This window comes from Carica papaya, chromosome 5, assembly GCF_054855325.1.
Source record: "Carica papaya isolate Zhongbai chromosome 5, ASM5485532v1, whole genome shotgun sequence".
Taxonomy (NCBI): domain Eukaryota; kingdom Viridiplantae; phylum Streptophyta; class Magnoliopsida; order Brassicales; family Caricaceae; genus Carica; species Carica papaya.
The window spans coordinates 40,418,328-40,439,786 of record NC_142313.1 but is presented as its reverse complement, the minus strand read 5'-3'; the positions used below and the strand labels follow the sequence as shown (position 1 = coordinate 40,439,786).

General features: G+C 38.4%; 1 protein-coding gene across 11 annotated transcripts; it reads left to right on the top strand.

The window, feature by feature from the left end:
- The first annotated feature begins 15,929 nt into the window (after nucleotides 1-15,929).
- Nucleotides 15,930-20,084, top strand: LOC110821070 (uncharacterized). 11 transcript variants are annotated; one of them, XM_088220955.1, is made up of 5 exons: nucleotides 15,930-15,953; nucleotides 17,055-17,181; nucleotides 18,018-18,179; nucleotides 18,822-19,114; nucleotides 19,197-20,084. In XM_088220955.1, exons 1-5 carry the CDS (start codon nucleotides 15,951-15,953, stop codon nucleotides 19,956-19,958), a joined length of 1,347 nt encoding a protein of 448 aa, XP_088077081.1. In that variant the 5' UTR covers nucleotides 15,930-15,950; the 3' UTR covers nucleotides 19,959-20,084. The 11 variants fall into 11 exon arrangements, with proteins under 11 accessions (XP_088077081.1, XP_021906472.1, XP_088077083.1 ...); XM_022050780.2 differs by lacking the exon at nucleotides 15,930-15,953 and adding an exon at nucleotides 16,104-16,244; XM_022050779.2 differs by lacking the exon at nucleotides 15,930-15,953 and adding an exon at nucleotides 16,580-16,719.
- The last annotated feature ends 1,375 nt before the right edge of the window (nucleotides 20,085-21,459 follow it).

Here is a 21,459-nt window from a genome sequence, read left to right as displayed (position 1 = left end):
CTCCGGAGACGGCACCACTACTTGAAGCGGTGGTTTGCCATGGTCTGGCCTTTTTGGCCGATTTTGGCCAATTTCGGCCGATTTTATACTCATCCTTGCGAGAAAACACGTTAGGGGGCTTCGGTTGGCCGAAAAAAGTTAAAAAATAAAACCTACCAGCGGTGAAATTTTCCGATGTGGCGGCTCTGCTAGCTCACCTTTGCGGCTGGGTGTTTTCCTTTGTTCAACATGTATAAAACAGAACGGTAATCACAATGGTGAAAAAATCATTCAAAACAGAAATCGGAAAAGGTCTCAACGGAGGAGGTTTCAAGTTTTTCTTACAGTAGTACCGTCGAGCTTTGCTAACAGTTTTTAGCTCATCCACTGTTCTTTTTGCTCTGATTTGGCCATGGGGTATTCTAAATCAAATTCCAAATGGATATGAGAATTTTTACCTTTTTTTGCGGTTGAATGTGGCTCCGGAGCGGCGGCATGCGGCAGTCAGCTCTCTTCTCCAACAACGGGTTCTTCTTCTCCAGCGGGATGCTGGCGGCTAGGGTTTTGGTTCAATGTGATGCGATATATTTATAGTTGTCTCGAGTCAATCTGGGTCCTTCATCACGTTTGATCTCGACCGTCCGATCGTATTTAAAGAGGAAATAAATCTGGACCGTTTATCATGATTTGATCTCGATCGTACGATTGCGTTTAAAGAGGGAACGAATCTAGACCATCTGCGCGCGCAGGAACGCTTCTAGACCTTCTGATCGCGGGGCTCGGGATTACTAGCGTGGCCTCCCGCGTGGCACCAAGTCAACGTGCCTTGCCACGCGATGCACTCCAGTTCGTCGAGACTGCCGTCCCGGCAGTCCTATGTGGTGCAATTTTTTAAAACTGTGTTCTTAGCCCCAGTTTCTGATTTTTCTTTCAAAAACACATTCCAATCCCAAATTTTTACCTATTTTTTTAAAAATTATTTTTAATTTTGTTCTCAACATATTTTTTTTCATAATTCACATTAAATTAAATTTTATTAATTTTAAAATTAAATTTTTATACATGTTTTGAATGTAAAAATTAATCTCAAGCCAAATTTTGGGACCAGGTAATACAACTCTCCTCCTCTTAAAAGAAATTTATCACCCTCATGCTTAATCAAACAGTTGGAGATACTGAGCTCTGAAGTCTGATTCTAACTCCCATGTGTCCTTTCTTAGTGTCTGATTCTGCAATAGGACCTTAACGAAGAGAATTTTTCAGTTGTAGAGTACTCTGATCTTTCGGTATATAATACCCACTGGTACCTCCTCATAGGATAAATTCTCTTGTAGTAAAAGAAGCTCATGGCCCAAGACATGAGAGGGGTTCGAGTTATACTTGTGTAGCATGGATACATGAAACACATTATGAACTCTAGATAGTTCTGGAGGTAGTGCCAGTCTGTAGGCAGCGGTACCAATTCTGTCTAAGATCTCAAATGGCCTAATAAATTAGAGATTTTATTTTCCTCTCTTGTAAAACCTACTAATCCCTTTGAAATGGGTGACCTTGAGGAATACTCGATCATCTTTCTCAAATTCCAAATCCCTCCTTTAAGTGTCTGCATAACTCTTCTGCCTACTCTGAGCCGTTTGGATGTTCTTCTTAATCTTAACTATTTTGCTTGTACTCTCCTCCATAAGATCTGGGCAGAATAATTTTTTATCACCCACCTCTGTCCAACAAATCGGCAATCTGTAATGGAGGCCATATAACGCCTCGTACAGAGTCATGCCAATACTTGCTTGGTAGCTGTTGTTGTAGGTGAACATTATTAAGGGCAAATGATCATTCCAATGGCCCTTGAAGTCAAGAACATAAGCTCAGAGCATATCCTCTAGTGTGCGGATCGTCCTTTCTAATTGTCCATCGGTCTGATGGTAGAATGTGGTACTAAGAGATAGTTTCGTTCCTATGACTTACTGAAAATTAGAGCAGAACTGAGAAGTGAACCTGAGGTCCCTATCGGATACTATTGTCACCGACACCCCATGTAACCTGACTATCTCCTGGATATACATTCTTACTAGCTTGTCCAAGGGGTCGATCATCTTGATGGCCAAGAAGTGAGAAGATTTTGTGAACCGGTCAACAATTACCCAAATGATATCATGTCTCGAGCGTGCCCTAGGTAATTCTATCACGAAATCCATTGTGATGTGTTCTCATTCCCACTCCGGAATCGGTAATGGTTGAAGTAGACCATCTGATTCCTTAAAATCAAATTTTGAACAAAAAGGAAAGAAAAAATTACCTCCTTAATGTCGACGGTGGCTCTGGTGCGGCTGCGATAGTGCTTAGTTTTCTTTTCGACCGCCCTTCTTCTTCTCCGGTGAGGACAGGTGTGGCTAGGGTTGAATTTTTTAGGATGCGATGCATATATAAATTTTTTGCGTCTATTTGATCGTCCGTGCAGGCACACGTGGCTCATTCCCCGCCGTTAGATCGCTCTTATTTGGAAAATTAATCTGGATCATGCGATCTAATTGAATCTAGTCATTCAATCACACCAAAAAAGAGAACGAATCTGGGTCGTCCGTGTGTGCGGGAAGAGATCTGGGCCACTGGATCTGTTAGCATGTGGATCGCCCATATGGCTTTCCGCGTGGATGCATGTCCACATGTCTGCCACGCGACTCACGGTGACTAATCACGTTACTGACATGGTAGTCTATCTGGCCAAATTTTTATTATTTTCACTTTTATCCCAATTTTTCAAATTTCTTTTCAAATAGGTCATCCCTTATTTATACTCGGTCCCTAATTTTTGGAAATATTTTCAAATGCACCCAAAAAACAAATTTTCTTCAAAAAATCCAAATAAAATTTAAAAATAAATTTTTCTAATTTATTTTATTATTGCGATTTAATTATATCTGTAACGACCCCGAAAATTTAAAAGGAAATATATAATAATTTAAGTACGAAAACGAAATAAAAGGTTAAGGTTTACATCTGTAACGGCCCTGGAATTTTAAATGGAAATATATATATATATATATATATAAGAAAAATTCTAAATGCGGAAGCGGAATAAAAATTTTGATTAATATTCCTTACACAATAATCCAAACGTACTAAATGTATGAAAGAATAACTAAATAAAGTAAATACTAGAGATGAATGTTATAAATAAAACTAGGAAATCTTTATACATCTACTCGCCGTCTTCCTACGGGACGGGCTCGGAAACACTCCTAGGGCCTTTGGTGGGCCAATAAATTACAGAAAACCAAGACTTACCGGCGGCAGAGCTCTCAAGCGCGGTGGCTCCTCCGGTGCAAGTTGCGATTTGGTGTTTTGCTCCGGTCAACCTGTAGAGAAAAGGATGGTGGTCACAGTGGCATAAAAATTACATCGAACAGGAACCGGGAAGAGTCTCATCAGAGAAAAAAACTGAGGAAACCTGCGACGGCGCCGCTGGATTTTGGCGGTGTTTTTCGGCTAATTGGCCGGTGGTTTGGCTCCAATTTGGTCACAGGGAGGTTCAGCATCGAAAAACGAGCTAATGGGAGAAATTTTACCTCGTTTGGTGGCCAAAAAATCCTCCAGTGCGGCAACGGGTGGCGGTGACCGGTTCCTCCGGTGGCTGGGTCGTCTTCTCCAGCGAGGGTTCTAGCAGCTAGGGTTTGGGGTTGGGTGTGGATGCAATTATTTATAACCTTCTCCTTTTAATCTGAGCCGTCCATCATGATTTAATCTGTGCCGTCCGATCGCGATTAAATTAGAAATAAACCTGGGCCGTCCATTACGATGCGATCTGGGCTGTCCGTGCGTGATCAAATCTAGGTCGTCCGTACGCGTGAGATCTGGGCCGTCTGTGCGCACGGGAACAGATATGGGCCGTCTGATTACGAACACGCGGATCGCCCACGTGGCTTCGTCCCGCGTCAGTGTCCCTGCCACGCGGCGTGTCCTGGTTGGCTGAGGCTGCTGACCGGGCTGCTGATGTGGCTGCTGACGTGGTGCAATTTTTTTTAAATTACATTTTGACCTCTGGTTTTCAATTTTTTTTCAAAACACCCCCAAAATCCAAATTTTCACCCATTTTTTTCAAAATCAATTTTAATTAAATCCAAAAAATAATTTTACCCCATTTTATTATTATTATTATTTTTATTTCTATTATATTAAATTAAATTAAATTAAAACCCTATAAATTAATTATTAAAATAAAATAAGATTAAACAAAATTTCAATAAAAATTAAAATAATAAAAAAAAAAAGTTTTTGGTGTTACAACTCTCCCCTCCTTAAAGAAATTTGGTCCCCCAAATTTGCCTATTACTCTTAGTCGAACAAATAGGGATACTGGGCTCTAAAGTCTGATTCTACCTCTCAGGTAGCCTCCATTGGCGAGTGGTTCTGCCACACTACCTTTACAAATGATATTTCCCGGTTGCGAAGTATTCTGCTCTTTCGATCCGTGATACCGACTGGTACTTCCTCATAAGATAAGTCCTCTTGGAGTGGAAGCGGTTCATGAGCCAAGACATGATAGGGGTCCGGGTTGTACTTACGTAGCATGGATACATGGAACACATTGTGGACCTTAGAGAGCTCTAGAAGCAGTGCTAGTCTGTAGGCGGCAGTACTAATCCTGTCTAAGACTTCATATGGTCCAATAAATCGGGGATTCAGTTTTCTCCTCCTGCCGAACCTATTAATTCCTTTGAAAGGAGTGACCTTAAGGAACACCCGGTCGCCTTGTTCAAAAGCTAATTCTCTCCTGCGGGTGTCCGCATAACTCTTCTGCCTGCTCTGAGTCGTCTGAATATTCTTTCTGATTTTAACTATTTTAGACGTGGTCTCCTCCACCAACTCTAGGCCGAACAATTTTCTATCGCCCACTTCTTCCCAACAAATCGGTGATCTGCATGGGCGCCCATATAACGCCTCATACGGAGCCATGCCAATGCTCGCTTGGCAGCTGTTGTTGTAGGCAAATTTTATCAGGGGTAGATGGTTGTCCCAATGGCCCCCAGAGTCAAGGACTCAAGCTCGAATCATATCCTCAAGTATACGGATTGTCCTTTCTGACTGTCCATCAGTCTGATGATGAAAAGAAGTGCTGAGAGACAGCTTTGTTCCATGGCCTGCTAAAAGCTACTCCAAAACCGAAAAGTGAACCTGGGGTCCATGTCGTATACCACTGTCACTGGAACTCCATGCAATCTGACTATTTTTCGGATATACATTCTTGCCAACTTGTCCAAGGGATTGGTCATTCTGATGGCTAGGAAGTGGGAAGACCTGGTAAGCCGGTCAACAATTAGCCAGATGGCGTCATGTCCTGAACATGCCTTAGGTAATCCCGTTACGAAGTCCATGGCGATATGTTCCCACTTCTGCTCCGGGATTGGTAAGGGCTGAAGTAACCCGCCTGGGCGTTGATGGTCTGCCTTGAGCTGCTAACATACCAAGCATTTAGATACAAAGTCAACTATGTCCCTCTTCATCCCATTCCACCAAAACCAGGGTCGCATGCTTTGGTATATTTTGGTGCTTCTAGGATGCATGGCAAACTTGGAGCTATGGGACTCTATCATGATGTCTCTCTTTAACTCACTGTCGTCTGGGACGCACACCCTGTCCTGAAACTGGAGTAACCCATCGGCAGAGACCTAAAATTCTAAGCTCGCTCCCTGTTCTGCATCATTCTTGCGGGCTACTAGGGCGGGGTCGACTGACTGGGCTTCCCTTATTCTCTGTATTAACTCGGGCTGGACGGTCAGACGGCCAAAACATGTGACTCTCTTCAGGTCCTGAAGCCGAACCTGTTGTGTGGCGCTAATTTGTCTGCGTTCTGAAACCATTAAATGGGCTAAAATACCTGTATTTCTCCTGCAGATGGCATCTGCCACCACGTTGCCCTTACCCGGATGATACAAGATATCACAATCATAGTCTTTAAGGAGTTCCATCCACTTCTCTGATGCATGTTGAGATCCTTTTGAGTGAATATATGCTTCAGACTCTTACGATCGGTATAGATCTGGAAGGTCTCTCCGTATAAATAATGGCGCCAGGTTTTCAAGGCGTGTATGATTGCGGCAAGTTCCAAGTCATGGGTGGGGTAATTCTTATCATGATTCTTTAATTGTCTGGACCCATAGGTTATGACCTTCCCATGCTGCATCAGGACACAACCCAGGCCTAGATAGGAGGCATCACTATAAACTGTATATCCCCTCGATCCACTCGGTAAAACCAGTACGGGTGCAGTGGTCAGCCACTCCTTTAATTCTGAAAAACTTCTCTCACATTCCTCATTCCACTCAAACTTGGCATTCTTCTTTATGAGTCGGGTTAGGGGAGCCACTAGACTAGAGAATCCCTCGACGAACCTGCGGTAATAACCTGTCATTCCCAGGAAGCTACGGATCTCCTTAACTGATGTCAACTTCTCTCAGCCAAGTACCGCTTCAACCTTTTCGGGATTCACTGATACTCCTTACTTCGATATGATGTGTCCTAGGAAGGCGGTCTGCTCAAGCCAGAATCCTCACTTACTCAACTTTGCATATAGCTTCTTTTTTCTGATGACCTGCAAAACTTGGGCTAGATGGTGAGCATGCTCTTCTCTACTTTTTGAGTAGAACAAGATGTCATCAATGAACACAATAACAAATTGATTTAAGAATTCTCTGAAGACCCTGTTCATCAGATCCATAAAGATGATTGAGGCGTTGGTTAGCCCAAATGGCATGACCAGGAACTCATAGTGTCCATACCTGGTTCGAAATGCCATTTTGTCTTCTATTCTTATTTTCAGCTGATGGTAACCTGATCGCAGGTCTATTTTGGAGAAGACCTGCGCACCCTGCAGCTGATCGAAGAGGTCGTCAATTCTGGGAAAGGGATATTTGTTCTTGATTGTGACCTTGTTCAATCCTCTGTAATCAATGCACAGTCTCAACGTTCCATATCCCTTTCTGGCAAACGTGACTCCAGCACCCCAAGGAGACACACTGTGTCAAATAAAACCACTGTTTTACAATTCAGTGATTTGTTTCCTCAGCTCTTACATCTCAACGCGGCTCATGCGGTAAGGAGCAACCGAAATCGGCTGGGTGCCTGGTTGTAAGTCTATAGTGAACTCAACTTCCCTGTCCACTTGCAGTCCGGGCAGTTCGTCCAGAAACATATCTAGAAAGTCTCGGACTACCAGAATCTCTTAGATATAAATTTTCTTCTTGGGCTTGCCTAGTTAGAGAAAATAGCAAGGTTAAAGTACTTAAAAATTAAGGAAACTTGCCATCAAGGAATAAGTATCAAATGATCTTATTAATTTGTAAATGGCTCCTCATTAGGAGGATTAAATACAACCTTCTTGTTAAAGTAATTTATGGTGGCGTGATACGTCGCTAGTCAATCCATCCCTAAAATTACATCAAAATCCCCCATGTCTAACCCTATTAGATCTACACTCAGTTTTCTATTTGCTATCTCCACGGCACAAACCCTGTAGACAACTTCCCCTAATAGTATTTCACCCCTAACAGTAGACACAAACAACATTGAATCAAGTTTATCATGTGATACATTAAGTTTGGATGCAAAAACATGTGAAACAAATGAATGTGATGCACCAGTGTCAAATAAAACATGAGCAATATGGTCACAGATAGTGTACATACCCTGTACCACGTCCGGGTCGGCATCGGCATCCTGCTGTATGAGGTTGTAAACCCTGCCCTAAAAAGGAGGTCTTCCTTGGTTCTAGTTCCTCGAGCATTCTCTCGCATAGTGATGGGCACTACCACATATGTGACAGGTGTTGTTGAGGCGATAGCATGGTCAGTCCCCGTGGTCCCTGCCGCAGTGCTGATAGATCTTGCCACGTGCTGCCCCTGGAGCCTGAGGGGGAGCCTGGATCGCCGGTCTGGACCTCTTATTTTGTTGGACTGGCACAGTAGGTACTGGTCTGCGGGGTGGAGCTGAGGGTCTGTGACTCGCTGCTAACTGAGAAAGGGTGTTGAAACTCCTCTCCACGATCTGCGCCTTTGCCAGAACGGCTGAATATGTCTTGAGTTCTAGTACCAATAAGTGCCACTTAATCTCTGGGCGAAGGCCCCACTGGAACCTCCTGCCTTTCTACCATCATCCATCAATGTTTCAGGGGAGTATTGGCCCAGCTCTAGGAACTTACGAGCATATTCTAAGACCGTCATGTTTTCCTGGACCAGTTGAACAAACTCCGTCTCCTTTAAATGTCGGATGTGCTTGGGGAGGTACTCCGCATGAAATGCTGTTAAGAACTACTCCCAAGTGACTGGCGTAGGCAGGGTGGTCTGCTTGAGCTCCCACCAACGATCTGCTTCCCCCACCAGCATGTAGGAAGAAAGAGTAACCCTCTGCTCATGAAACACTCCTAAGGTCTTGAAAGTCTTCTCTGTCTCCGCCAACCAGTACTGGACATCTTCAAAAGAGGACTCATCTGCAAAAGTGGAAGGGTTTAGTCTCCTGTACCTCTCTACATAGCTTGGGTCAATCAGGGAAGGAGTTGGGTCCCGTGGAAGGGGGACTGAGCCAGGCTGCGGATAGACTAGGGGGCCCTGTGGTGGCACCTGCTGATATAGTGGGGGCACCGGATTATACTGTGGCGGTGCCGGGCAGTACTGTGGCTGGGGCACCAGATTATACTGTGGCGGTGGTACCGGGGGGTACTGTCGAGGAGCAGGCTCGTGCCAGGGTGGCTTGAGATCTACTCGCTGTAGCGGTGGCTCAACCTGTGGTAGTGGAGGAGGGTCGGGTAACTCCCTTCTCTCGTCTCGGCCTTGCTGGGCAGCAATGATCCTTTCTAGCATCTCAAATATTCTATCCATATCTTCCCGAAGCGAATCATCCCAGGCTGCTCGGTTTAGTGGGAGTCTTCCTCTCCTCATCTCTCTGCACCTGCATTTCACAAGGAATGGTTGAGTAATGATTAATCGATTGGTATTTCTCTAAATATTATTATGTAAGGGACGAGTCCGAGGAACGCGGCTCTGATACCAAATGTAACGGCCCCGAAATTTTAAATGGAAATATATATAAGAAAAATTCTAAATGCGGAAGCGGAATAAAAATTTTGATTAATATCCCTTACACAATAATCCAAACGTACTAAATGTATGAAAGAATAAACTAAATAAAGTAAATACTAGAGGTGAATATTATAAAAAATACTAGGAAATCTTTAGACATATACTCGCCGTCTTCCTGTGGGACTGGCTCGGAAATCAAGTCTTCCTAATCTGAAATGGTTAAGTAAGGAATGAGCTACACTAGTCCAGTAAAGACATCACACTATCTCAGTGTCACAGAAGTAAAGGTTGGTAGAAAATAAAAACGACCAATGGAGCATAATTTATAACAAACTCATTTATCAATAATAAAAACTTTTACTGTCCACTTACCTCGGTGAGATTCATGAAAATAACTTATGAGAAATAATAACATCATAAACATCATAAAATCATGCACACTCTGTAACATAACACATATCATACTTTTATATTTCAATCATCAGGCAACAAATTTCCTCTTTTATCAGCCTACTAGTATCCATGGGGATCCATATGGGGTCTCCGCTATACGTGAACCATTCACATTAATAACTTAATTCCAGAGTCGTCCCTATACCCGTCCGGTATGGACACCAAAACCATAAACCTCAATACCCCGTCTAGTATGAGGGTGAAATGGGCCGTCCCCATACCCCGTCCGGTATGGGCACCAAAACACATAGAGTCTCCATACTCCGTCCGATATGAGAGACCACGTTCTCGGTAGGGTTCCCTATGGACCTGGTCCGTCCACCATCTCCCAAGATATCTAGTGAGGCTGTCGACATTATCCATTTATAAATTCATATACCTTTTTCTATTTTTCTTAATCTCAATTATCCAATCAATATAAACACGTAAACCAGTAATGGACACCAAACAAGGCAACACAACATCGGGTTCACAATAATTCAAACCATAATAAATAAAATCGTGATTCATACATATGAAACCATAGAATAAACACATCAGACATCATACTGCATTCAAAGCTGTAAAATAAATCAAACAACACTTGATCGAAAAATACATCAGATTCGAGCTCCATTAACAACCTTAATTAATTATACATATGTATTAATTTAAAACATATTATTTTATCATTTATTAAGCTTTAATGCCGTAATAGGAAATAGGGTGAGAGATCCTTACTTGTTTTGGAGTCTGAAATCGGGTTCTCACTGTGCCTACGAGCAGTCCCTAGATTCCTTGAATTTTTTCACGGAAACTGAAACACACTTCTGGTACCTACACGTCCCCAAAAAACCCTAAATCAGACCCAGAGCCTTTTTGGCCAATTTTAGAATCTCGGCACAGCGGCTTCGTCGTGCTCCGGCGACGACGCTGCCACTCACAGCGGCAACCCGCCTCGGGTTGGCTGTTTTTGGCCGAATTCAGCCAAACTTGCATTAGTTCCTGTGATAAAACACCCCTAGGGCCCTCGGTGGGCCAAAAAATTACAGAAAATCGAGACTTACCGGCGGCGAAGCTCTCGGGTACGGCGGCTCCTCCGGTGCGAGTCGCGATTTGGTGTTTTGCTCCGGTCAACCTGTAGAGAAAAAGACGGTGGTCACAGTGGTATAAAAATTACATCGAACGGGAAACGGGAATGGCCTCATCGAAGGCAAAAAATGACGAAACTCGCGACGGCGCCGCTGGACTTCAGCAGTGGTTTGGCTCTGATTTAGCCACAGGGAAGTTCAGCATCGAAAAACGAGCCAAGGGGAGAAACTTTACCTCGTTTGGCAGCCGAAAAATCCTCCGGTGCTGAGGCGGGTGGCAGCGACTGGTTCCTTCGGTGGCTGGGTCGTCTTCTCGAACGAGGGTTCTAGCGGCTAGGGTTTAGGGTTGGGTATGGATGCGATTATTTATAACCTTCCTCTTTTAATCTGAGACGTCCATCATGATTAATCTGAGACGTCCGATCACGATTAAATTAGAAATAAATCTGGACCGTCCATTGCGATGCAATCTGGGCCGTCCGTGCGTGATCAAATCTGGATCGTCCGCACATGTGAGATCTGGGCCGTCCGCACGCGCTCTTGATCTGGGTCGTCCGTGCGCGCAGGAACGGATCTGGGCCGTCCGATTACGCGCACGCGGATCGCCCACGTAGTTCCCCGCGTCAGCGTACCTGCCACGCGGCGTGTCCTGGTTGGCCATGGCTGCTGACGTGGCGCTATTTTTTTAGATTACGTTTTGACCTCCAATTTTCGATTTTCTTTTTAAAAACATCCCCATAATCCAAATTTTCATCCCTTTTTTTCAAAATCAATTTCAATTAAATCCCAAAAATAATTCTACCCAATTTTGTTATTATTATTATTTTTATTTCTATTAAATTAAATTAAATTAAATTAAAACCCTATAAATTAATTATTAAAATAAAATAAAATTAAACAAAATTTAATAAAAATTAAAATAATAAAAAAAGTTTTGGGTGTTACAACATTCCTTACACAATAACTTAAAAATACTAAACAAACATTATGGAATGAATTCTCTGAAAAAAATATGAAAAATACGAAAAGTAATGGAAAATAGAAAGTATCTAACATCTACTCGCAATCTTCCTGCGGATCGGGATCTGGAACCAGATCCTCTTGATCTGAAATGGTTAGATAAGAAATGAACTACATTAGCCCAGTAAAGATATCACATTATCTCACCAGCACATAAGCAAAGGTTAGTAGAAAATCAAAACAACTAATGGAGCACTAAATTTAGCAAAATCATTTACCAATCATAAAATCATTTACCATTCACTTACCATTGTGGAATTTATGAAAACAACCTATAGAGACAATAATATCATACAGATCATAACTTCATGCACGATCAGCAACATAGAACATATCATAAATTCATATTCCTTAATAATAAACTAAATTATAATCGTTTCTCATTTTACCAGCCTACTAGTATCCATGGGGATCCATAGGAGTGTCTCCGCTACACGTGAACCCTTTCCCTTAACAATCTCAATTACAGAGTCGTCCCCACACTCCGTTCGGTATGAGTACCAAGACATTAAACCTTAATACCCCGTCCGGTATGAGGGTGAAGCGGGTCATCCCCATACCCCGTCTGGTATGAGACAACGTTCATGGTAGATTTCCCTATGAACCCGGTCCGTCCACCATCTCCCAAGATATCTAGTGAGGCTGTCATCTTATCTGTTTATTTGATCACACCCATTTCCTGTTTTTCCTTAATCTCCGTTACCAAATCAAATATAATCACATAAACAAATGAACATGCATCCGGTAATGCAATCATATCTTAAATCCCAAAATCAAACAGTGGTCAAGTAAGGCAGTAATACATGCATTTAAACCATAAAACAGATAAATCAAATACCATCATACTTTTAGACTGTAAAATAAATCAACAGAAATCAACAGAGAACAATGTCCGATTTTGGTCTCCATTAGCAATCCGTAATTAATTATGCACATCTATTTAATTTGTACAAAATATCGTATTATTATTCATTCAAACTTCAAATCTATTATAGGAAATAGAGTGAGGGGTCCTTACTTGATTTGACACTGAAAAGCTAAATGGTTTACTGCGCCTACGGGCAGTCCCTAGGTTCCCTGAATTTTTCTCTGAGAATTAAAACACGCTTATGGTACCTACAAATGTCCCAAATAAACCCAAAAATCAGTCCCCAAGACCTACTTGGCCAATTTTAAAAATTAAGCTGTCGTGCTCCGGCGATGGTGCCGCCATCCGCGACGGCAGTTCGCCTCAAGTCGGTCGTTTTCAGCCAAATTCGGTCGATTTTATATCGATTCCTGCAAGTACACACGCTAAAGGGCCTCGGTGGGCCGAAAAAATACGAAAAACTGAAACTCACCAGCGGTAGGGTTCTTCGGTGCAGCGACTCCTCCGGCTCACGTTACGGTTGGGTTTTTTACTTCAGTCAACCAGTAGAGAAGAAAACGGTGATCACAACAGTGAAAAAATTACACGAAACAAGAATCGGGAAGGGCCTCATTGGAGGTGGTCTGTGAAATTCTCCGCAGCAGTGCCGCTGGGATTAGGCGGTGTTTTCCGACCAATTGGTCGATTCTTTCACACCAATTTGACCATGGGTGAGTTTAAAATTTGATTTCGTGCAAAAGGAGAAATTTTACCTTTTTTGGTGATCGGAAAGGGTTCCGGTGCGGCGGTGGGTGGCGGTGGTCGGCTCCTCAGCGGCCGGGTTGTTTTTTCCAGCGAGGGATTCTGACGGCTAGGGTTAGGGTTTGGGTGCGGATGGGGTTATTTATACCCATCCACTTTTGATCTGGGTCGTCCATCGCTTTTGATCTGAACCGTCCGATTGTGATTAAATAAGGAGTGAATCTGGGCCGTTCATCGCGATTTAATCTAGGTCGTTCGTCCGCGATTCACTCTGGACCGTCCGTGCGCGCGAGAACAGAGCTCAGCCATTCGATCGCGTGCATGCGGATCACCCATGTGGCTCCCCCCACGTGGTCTCCTGCGTCAGCGCCTGTGCCACTTGGTGCGTCTTACTTGGTCGGGGCTGCTGTCCAGATGTTTGACGTGGTGCAATTTTTTTAAATTGCGTTTTGACCCCAAATTTTTACCATTTTTTTCTAAACTTATTTTCAATTTAATCCTTTATCAATTTATCTAATTTTTTTTATTAAATTAAAATAAAACAAAATATAATAAAATAAATTAAATAATTAAAAAAATTATTTATTAATAAAAAATAAAAAATAAAATTTTAGTTGGGTGTAACAATATCATACCTAAATTTCAGACCCGGGTGTTACAATTAAAATAAATTTTTTTAATTTATTTTTTATTTGAATTTGTTTAAATTGGTCAAAATTAAAAAAATATATATTTTATCAACTGTCACATGATTAAATCTAATCACAGAATTTCTAACAAGTAAAATTTGGTCATAAATTTTCTCTTTCAATACATAAAATAAACTTAATTATTAATCTTATATATAAATGTTAATTTTCACCATTTCAAGTTATATGATTAAAAAAATATTAGCTACTTTTATAATTAAGTTAACATATGCATATTGTGTGTAAAATTAATTTTATTATTTTTCGTTTAATATGATTTAATGAATTTAAACATATTCAATACATGCATTGTATATAATGTTTATAAGATGTTTATTAGTAACGAAAATAAAATTTTGCAATTAATAACATTTTAATTTCATGAAATACAAATTTTCATTTATTTGTAGTGGTCTTCTCTCAAGTCTTTTTTCTTTTTTTAGGGTCTTTGTTGTCATTGTAATGTATCCATAAACGTGTGTGTGTGTGTGTGTATATATATATAGTAATGTGTTATTTTATTCAAAATATCATCTTAGTTTTTATGTAATGACCAAATTCTTGATTATCAGATAAATTATATTTGGGGATCACAAAAAAAATCTATATAATATATTTAATGATCATATTATTTGATCTTAAGTTGAGATTTTTCTCATTAAATCCAAGTAAATAAATATGTTGAAACACGATAAAATGATAAAATCATTAATAAACTATAAATGATAATTTATATAGATTAGATTGATCATTTTTATTGGTGTTATTAATTATATAGTTTAAATAGTATTATTTAGTAAATAGATACACAATCATAAAATTATGTTATTTAGTAGAAAAGAAAATTATTGAATAATATATTATATATATGGTTTTGAATTAGCGAGCGTTTTGGATAGACCCTTATGAATTCGGAGAAGAAGAGGAAGAAGAAGAAAAGCGAGAGAATAGTTTAGGAGAGACACTTGTAAATTAGGAAAAGAAGAAGAAGAAAATCGAGAGAATAGTTTAGGAGCTTATAAAGAAAGAAGAGGGAGTGAAGGAGGGAAGAAGATATAGAGAGCTTTTAAGGAAAAATCAAAGGCTTATTATAAACTATAAAAGTAAGTGAAAGTCATTTCGAGATTTGAAAATGAGATTGAGAACTTGGGAAAAAAATGTTTAGAATGTCAGAAAAGAAAAAATAAAGGTTTAGGAAAAAATAAAGCATACAACGAGCAAACAAGAAGAAAAAATAAAGGTTAAAAAAAAAAGAAAGATTAAAAGAGGGAAGAAGATTTTGAGAACTTTTAAAGAAAAATCAAAGACAATTATAAACTACAAAAGTAAGCAAAAATCATTTTGAGATTTGAAAATAAGATTGAGACCATGAGAAAAAAAAAATGTTTAGAATGGTAGAGAAGGAAAAATAAGGGTTTAGAAGAAATTAAGGTATACAACGAGTAAATAAGAGAATGAAATAAAGGTAAAAAAAAAACAAAAAACAAAAGAATCACGTCACATGCAAAACTCCGCAAAGAAAATTCTATTTTCGGTGCGAAAATAATTCGAAACAAGAAAGAGATAAAGACAAAATAACCAGTCTACGACTACTGTTCCACGAACTCTTCCTCACTCTTAAACCATTAATTGAATGTATTATTCTAAAAATTTTAAACTAATAACAAATAGTTCAATCAATTATTCATACATTAACACATTCATTCGTAAATAAATTTTTTAAATTAAAAACGTAAATTAAATACAGACCTATTAAATATTGTACAAAATTAATTTTTAATAAAAATAACAAAACTATAATATTAACACTAAAATTTAGAATACCAATGGCCAAGCACAAAAGCTAATTTGAATTACTACTATTTTCTATTCGTTAACAATAAATATAAAATTATACCTAATAAATATATAATTTCATCATTAAAAAAATAAACAAACATATAATGCGGTGGTTATTTTATTGCAATTTACAAACCCAATGGAACCACAAAAACACTTTTAACTGTGAGTAATGGATAATTAATCCAAGCACTCGCTGTAAGTGGGTTGGTACTCGGTAATGGTAGGTGGCCGGTTGCCGGTGTCCTTTTACACGTCGCCATCGCACCGGCTTTCTTTATCCTTTTTTTTGCTTTGTTTGTTTCATGTTTTCTTCGTCTATTTTCAATAATGCTAAACAAGATTTTAACTTTTTCAACCTCCAAAAACGTCAAATTTCGAAAATCCCAATAGTTTTGGACACTGGTTTATATAAACTACACACCAAACTTCTGCACCTGCAATATATTTGTCTAGAAACCAAAAACACAGGTCATCCGCCATCTCTGTTTCTCGTCTTCCTTCGACTCTTCCGGTAACTTCATCCTTTCCTGCTTTTGGTTTTGTTGGGTATTGTTACTTGTCCACTTGGAAATTGTTATATCAGAGCATGGGTTTTCTCATCAATTGAAGATAGAATTGGCGACGGCTTCTCTGGTTTTTGGGAGCCGCCTTGTGTTGATTGATGGGAATTTCGAGGAAAGAGAAAAAGAAAAAAATTGGGAAGTTGGGTTTTTTTTTTGCTGGGTTCTTCTATGTTGACTTTTGGTAATAGCTTTTTTATTTAGTCAAAAGAAGCGACCGGTGACTGGTCAAGTCCACAAATGGGTTCTTGTAATTAATTGGTTGATGGTTGCTTGTTAGGTGCCTGTTAATTTATATTGGGTTTTTTTTCCTTTTCTCCTCTTCAATTGAATCGTTTTCCAATTTGTGTTTTGACTTGGTGGGTATTGTTTTGATCATCAACAACTTTGATTATTCGATGCTGGTGGGTATTGTAGAACTCTAAGGTAATTATTCTTTCTTCATTTGCCTATTGGAAATGGAGAAAAAGATAGATGAAATGTTGTTGGGTGAAAATGACTTGCTCTCCGCTACTTTTGGAATTATTCTTTTCTCTATGTTGTTTTCTTTTAATTATTATTCGTTGTCATGAGGCTTAGTTAGAAATTCCTGATTGGCTCCTTGGAAAAAAGTTTTTTGTTCTTATTGAAATTGGGTTGGAAAATCAGAGACTTTCTGGAAAGTTAAACTCTCAGTTTTAAGAAAAGGATTTATAGGTAAGGTGAAGGTTTCAAGTTTATCACGTGTTTGGGTGTAAGGAATGTTTTTCTCTGGTTCTCAGGAGGAGATGGATAATGGAAGAGTACACCCGAATTGTGTTAATGCTTCAAATCCCTACCATGAATGTGGTGTTAGCTGTATAGAGAAAATTTCTCAAGGCAAGGGAAGAAAAGATGTCAAAAAGACTGGTAATTGTCTTTCTTTTTGTTTTTGTTTTGTTATCTTTCGATTTCTGTACTTCATATCATATTCCGCTTTCATCCAAGGCCTATGAGTAGGTAGTTTCTGGAAGTATTAGATTGGTGCATTTTGGATTTTTGTTTTGAACCTTTTGATAAGTTTTCTTAGACCCACCCATATAACTTACAGTTTTATGGATTGGCCTTTTCTCGTTTTTTTTTTTTTTTAAAATCAAAATACGTGTTATCTAAAATGCACGAGCCTTTCTAATGTTTCAGTTTAATATGGGGCTGATCCTGCATCAATTCAATGTATTTTCATTAGATATTACATGTAATGAAGACAAGCAAAAGTTTGGTCCACTTTATTTGGTTCATAGCCTTCCCATGTCCGTGTCACTTACAAGGAGGAAACTGAATATATCGGGTCTATTGCAGATTATAGAATTAACACAATATGACAACTCATTTGTGAAACTAATTGATCAAACCAAGTCATTGGAACTGGCTTGTAAAGTACTCCGGCAATTGATTCTCATTCATTTTTACCTTCTATTAATTGAAGTAGGTGTTATCAAAAAGTAACATTTTGCATCTTTTCTTTTTCTCTTCATTTAAGTACAAGTTCTTGGTAATTATCAAGCCTTAGTCTAGACTGAGTATATTGGATATGTTGGTAAGTCCCGTCAAAGACTTGAAATTGATTTTGTTTTAACTCAATCCTAGATATGTCTCGAGTAATAATTATCCAAATAAATTTGTTCACATAGAGACTGTCTGAACTTGTCTGGGTTTCGTTGACTTGTGGACACTCGTGTAAATTTTTTATTTTGTAACTTTTTTAGACAGTAGCAGAGGTAAAAAAGGTGAGCTTAGCAAGGGGAAGGATGAGGAGAGAAGAGTGCGCTCGTCTTGCACCAGGGCATCTAATCCTTACCATGAATGTGATGCCAATTGCTCCAAAAGAACTGCTGGATCTGATACTCGGGGGATTAAAAATGATTCAGGTCCCCGCCACCCCTCTTCTTTTCATGTTTGCACCCATGGAAATGCTGGAAATAACTATAAAAACACCAATTTAATTATTTTCATTGGGAGCAACCTACAGTGATTATGAGATTAGAGATAAGGACAGGCAGTTCATGTTAAAGATATAGCATGAGGAAAGTGAAAGTAACTGTATTATAAAAATAGAGGCATTATTGAAACAACCTTGACATGTTTTTTTCTGAGATTCAGCTTTAAAAGTAGTCGTAGACTGAGACGTATTAGGTTTTCTGTTTCAAAATGACATATCCACCTTGGTGATATCTAGGAAATATAAAAACTTCATACTCATGGCTTTCTGTGGTTAATATTGATCTCTCGACTCACTTTTCGTAGCATCCAGATTAGGAGACTACAGTTATCTAGTTCATATTGTGGTTGCATGACAATAGGGAGGATACAGCTCTTGCCTTAAAGATGAAATTTCTTAGGGAAAATAAACCAATAACCATTGGTTTATTCTGATTGAATTTACGCTAAAATTACATATATGGATAGTATCTATATCAGTAAATCATTTCCTACCCATTTATGGGTCTAAAAACAATATATTTCTCAATTTAATTTGTAATTCACCTAGCTTTGGTACCTCACTGTTTCAGGCTCCAAGATTCTTGAGATCTCAAGAACCTTTGGTAAGAAAAAGAAGGAATCTGAATCTAATTCGAATTCTCATCACTCATCAGATGGCAGCCATGAATCAAGTGTGGGACACCCTGCAAAAGCTCCATCACCTCCATCACATTCTCCTGCAAAGAAAAATGTTGAATCAGGGAATTACGAGTCATTTTCCTCGGCTGAGCAACGTGATGGAGACATCTATTCTCGAGAACAATCTTTTGACAAGGAGCAGAATCAAGCTCCTGAAACAATTCCTATATATGCAAATGGCACGGTATTTAGCTTAAATTCTGTCTTTCATTATCTTCATTTCATAAAAATATCCTTTTTACCAATTTTGAGTATTCCTTTGGCAGCCTGATCATCATAAAAGCTCTCCAAAAAATAGTATGAATGGCATTCTTGGTCAAACACCAAACAAGCTAGAGAAGGATGAAAAAAAGCATTATGATTCACCTGTGGTAAGCGACATAGCTAGGAGCTTTAGTTTCTTAGGCCTTCTCCGCTCACAGGAGGACAGTGATGACGAAGAAATCCAATCCGTGATTTCCGATTCCTGTGTCTCGGTTGGAAACTACCATGTCAGAGCAGGTGTCTCTTCCATCCTAGAATCCATCTTTGATAAGTACGGAGACATTGCTGCAGGCTGCCAATTGGAATCAGTTTCCATGCGGGGTTATTATCTAGAATGCTTGTGCTCTGTGGTTCAAGAGCTGAAATCCATTTCGTTTAACCAGTTAACCAAATCTAAGGTTCGGGAAATGCTTGCTGTTCTTAATGATGTAGAATCTGCAAAAATTGAAGTTGAATGGCTTCGAGATGTTCTCAATGAACTCTTGTTAGCCACAGAACTCAACAGTCAGTGCCAAATAATGGAATCAACAAAAGCAAACTGCAAACATGATTTGGAGTCAACCAAGAAGGAACTCGAAGATCGGATGGAAGAGTTGGCTCAGAAAGAGAAGGCGGTTGAGGAAGCTCGGGAAAGGGTCACAGAGACCAAAGCAAGCCTGAGGGAGCTTGAGCTCGAGTATTCTCGGTTGAACAAGAGCATTTTGACTTTCAAATCCAAGGTTGAAAAATTCCATGGCAAGTCCCTTGTAGATGAGCTCTTATAAATGATAAAGCATAATATAGTACTTATATAAGTTATTGTACTTGAACTGAATCATTAAACTGATGAGAGAAGCTGGCTTGATATGAATTATAAGGCTTAAAAGGGTCTTGAAATATTGCAGCAGCAATCTGATCTGTGTTTGAGGGTTGGTTATTTTTCTTTTTTTTTTTCTTCTTTTTTCCCTTTAACTTTTAATTTCTACACTACAAGATGAAGCAGTGCTTTAATTTTTTAAAGCGGCCAGTTATTTTTTTATTTATCTTTTGTATACTGATATAAGTATTTGTTAATATACTTATATGCAGCATTGAGAATTTAATGAAACTTTGGCAACCTCCATCTATTCATATGTTAACTATATATATAATATCAATTAGTTTTATATTATGTTGAGATGTTAATAATTCATGTAACTACTAATTTTGCAGAACCCAACTTTATATCATAATATTAAACTATTAGTTGTAAAAGTTATTCAGTTTATCTCGCATAAAAATTAATTAGCAACAACGGACGAAATCAAGAATCACTAACACGGCAAGCTAGCAATTAAAATTTTTACGCTTTTCTTGAACACACGACTTTAAACCTAACGGAATAAATAGTATTTATTACTTTATAAATATATTATGAATTGACAGCTGCCGATTTATAATATTTAATTTAATAATATCAATGACTTATAATAAATAAGAACTTTTCTAATTAGAAGAAATTGAATCGGAGTTAGAAACAATTCAATTGTCGGCCATCCCTTTTCATATTTGAGTTTGATCTTAGTCCAACCTAATCCAACTCCAAACAATTGAATACCCTAAATATAAAGCAAACTAATTCACTTTAAGAAAAAAATTGTATATGATTATCTGCCAGCTTTATTCAACCATATAAGAATTAACAAATCATTGTAGAAGCCTTTGTCCCCCAGTGCAGTAAGACAAATGAAATTCTAACATAATGAGCATATAACTCAAGAAAATAATATAATCAAATAATATTTAATTAATATTAAGTTTATATTAGTTATAATCATAATTCATCTCAAATTTTTAAACTACTTCAACTAAAAAATTTAATTAACACAGAAGTTTTTTTTTTTACTTAAAAATATAATAAATTTGTTAAAATGTAAGTCAATTTTATTACTATAATTCTACTAAATGTATATAATTATTATAAATTAAATATTATTATATTAAAATAAATGATAGGACCCATGGAAAATTCAATATATTCACACATTGGTTAACAAATTTCACTATATTGTCTAAATATTAAAGCTTTCAAATATTTTATTGCTTTTAAGTAAATTTTGTCCACATGTATTTTGTAACACCCACCAAAACCTCTTTTTTTTTAATTTTTTATTAATAAATGTAATTATTTATTTATTTATTTTATTTTATTATATTTTATTTTATTTTAATTTAATAAAAAAATAAGTAAAAATTTATTAATGATTAAATTGAAAACAATTTTAAAAAAAATAGGTAAAAAGTTGA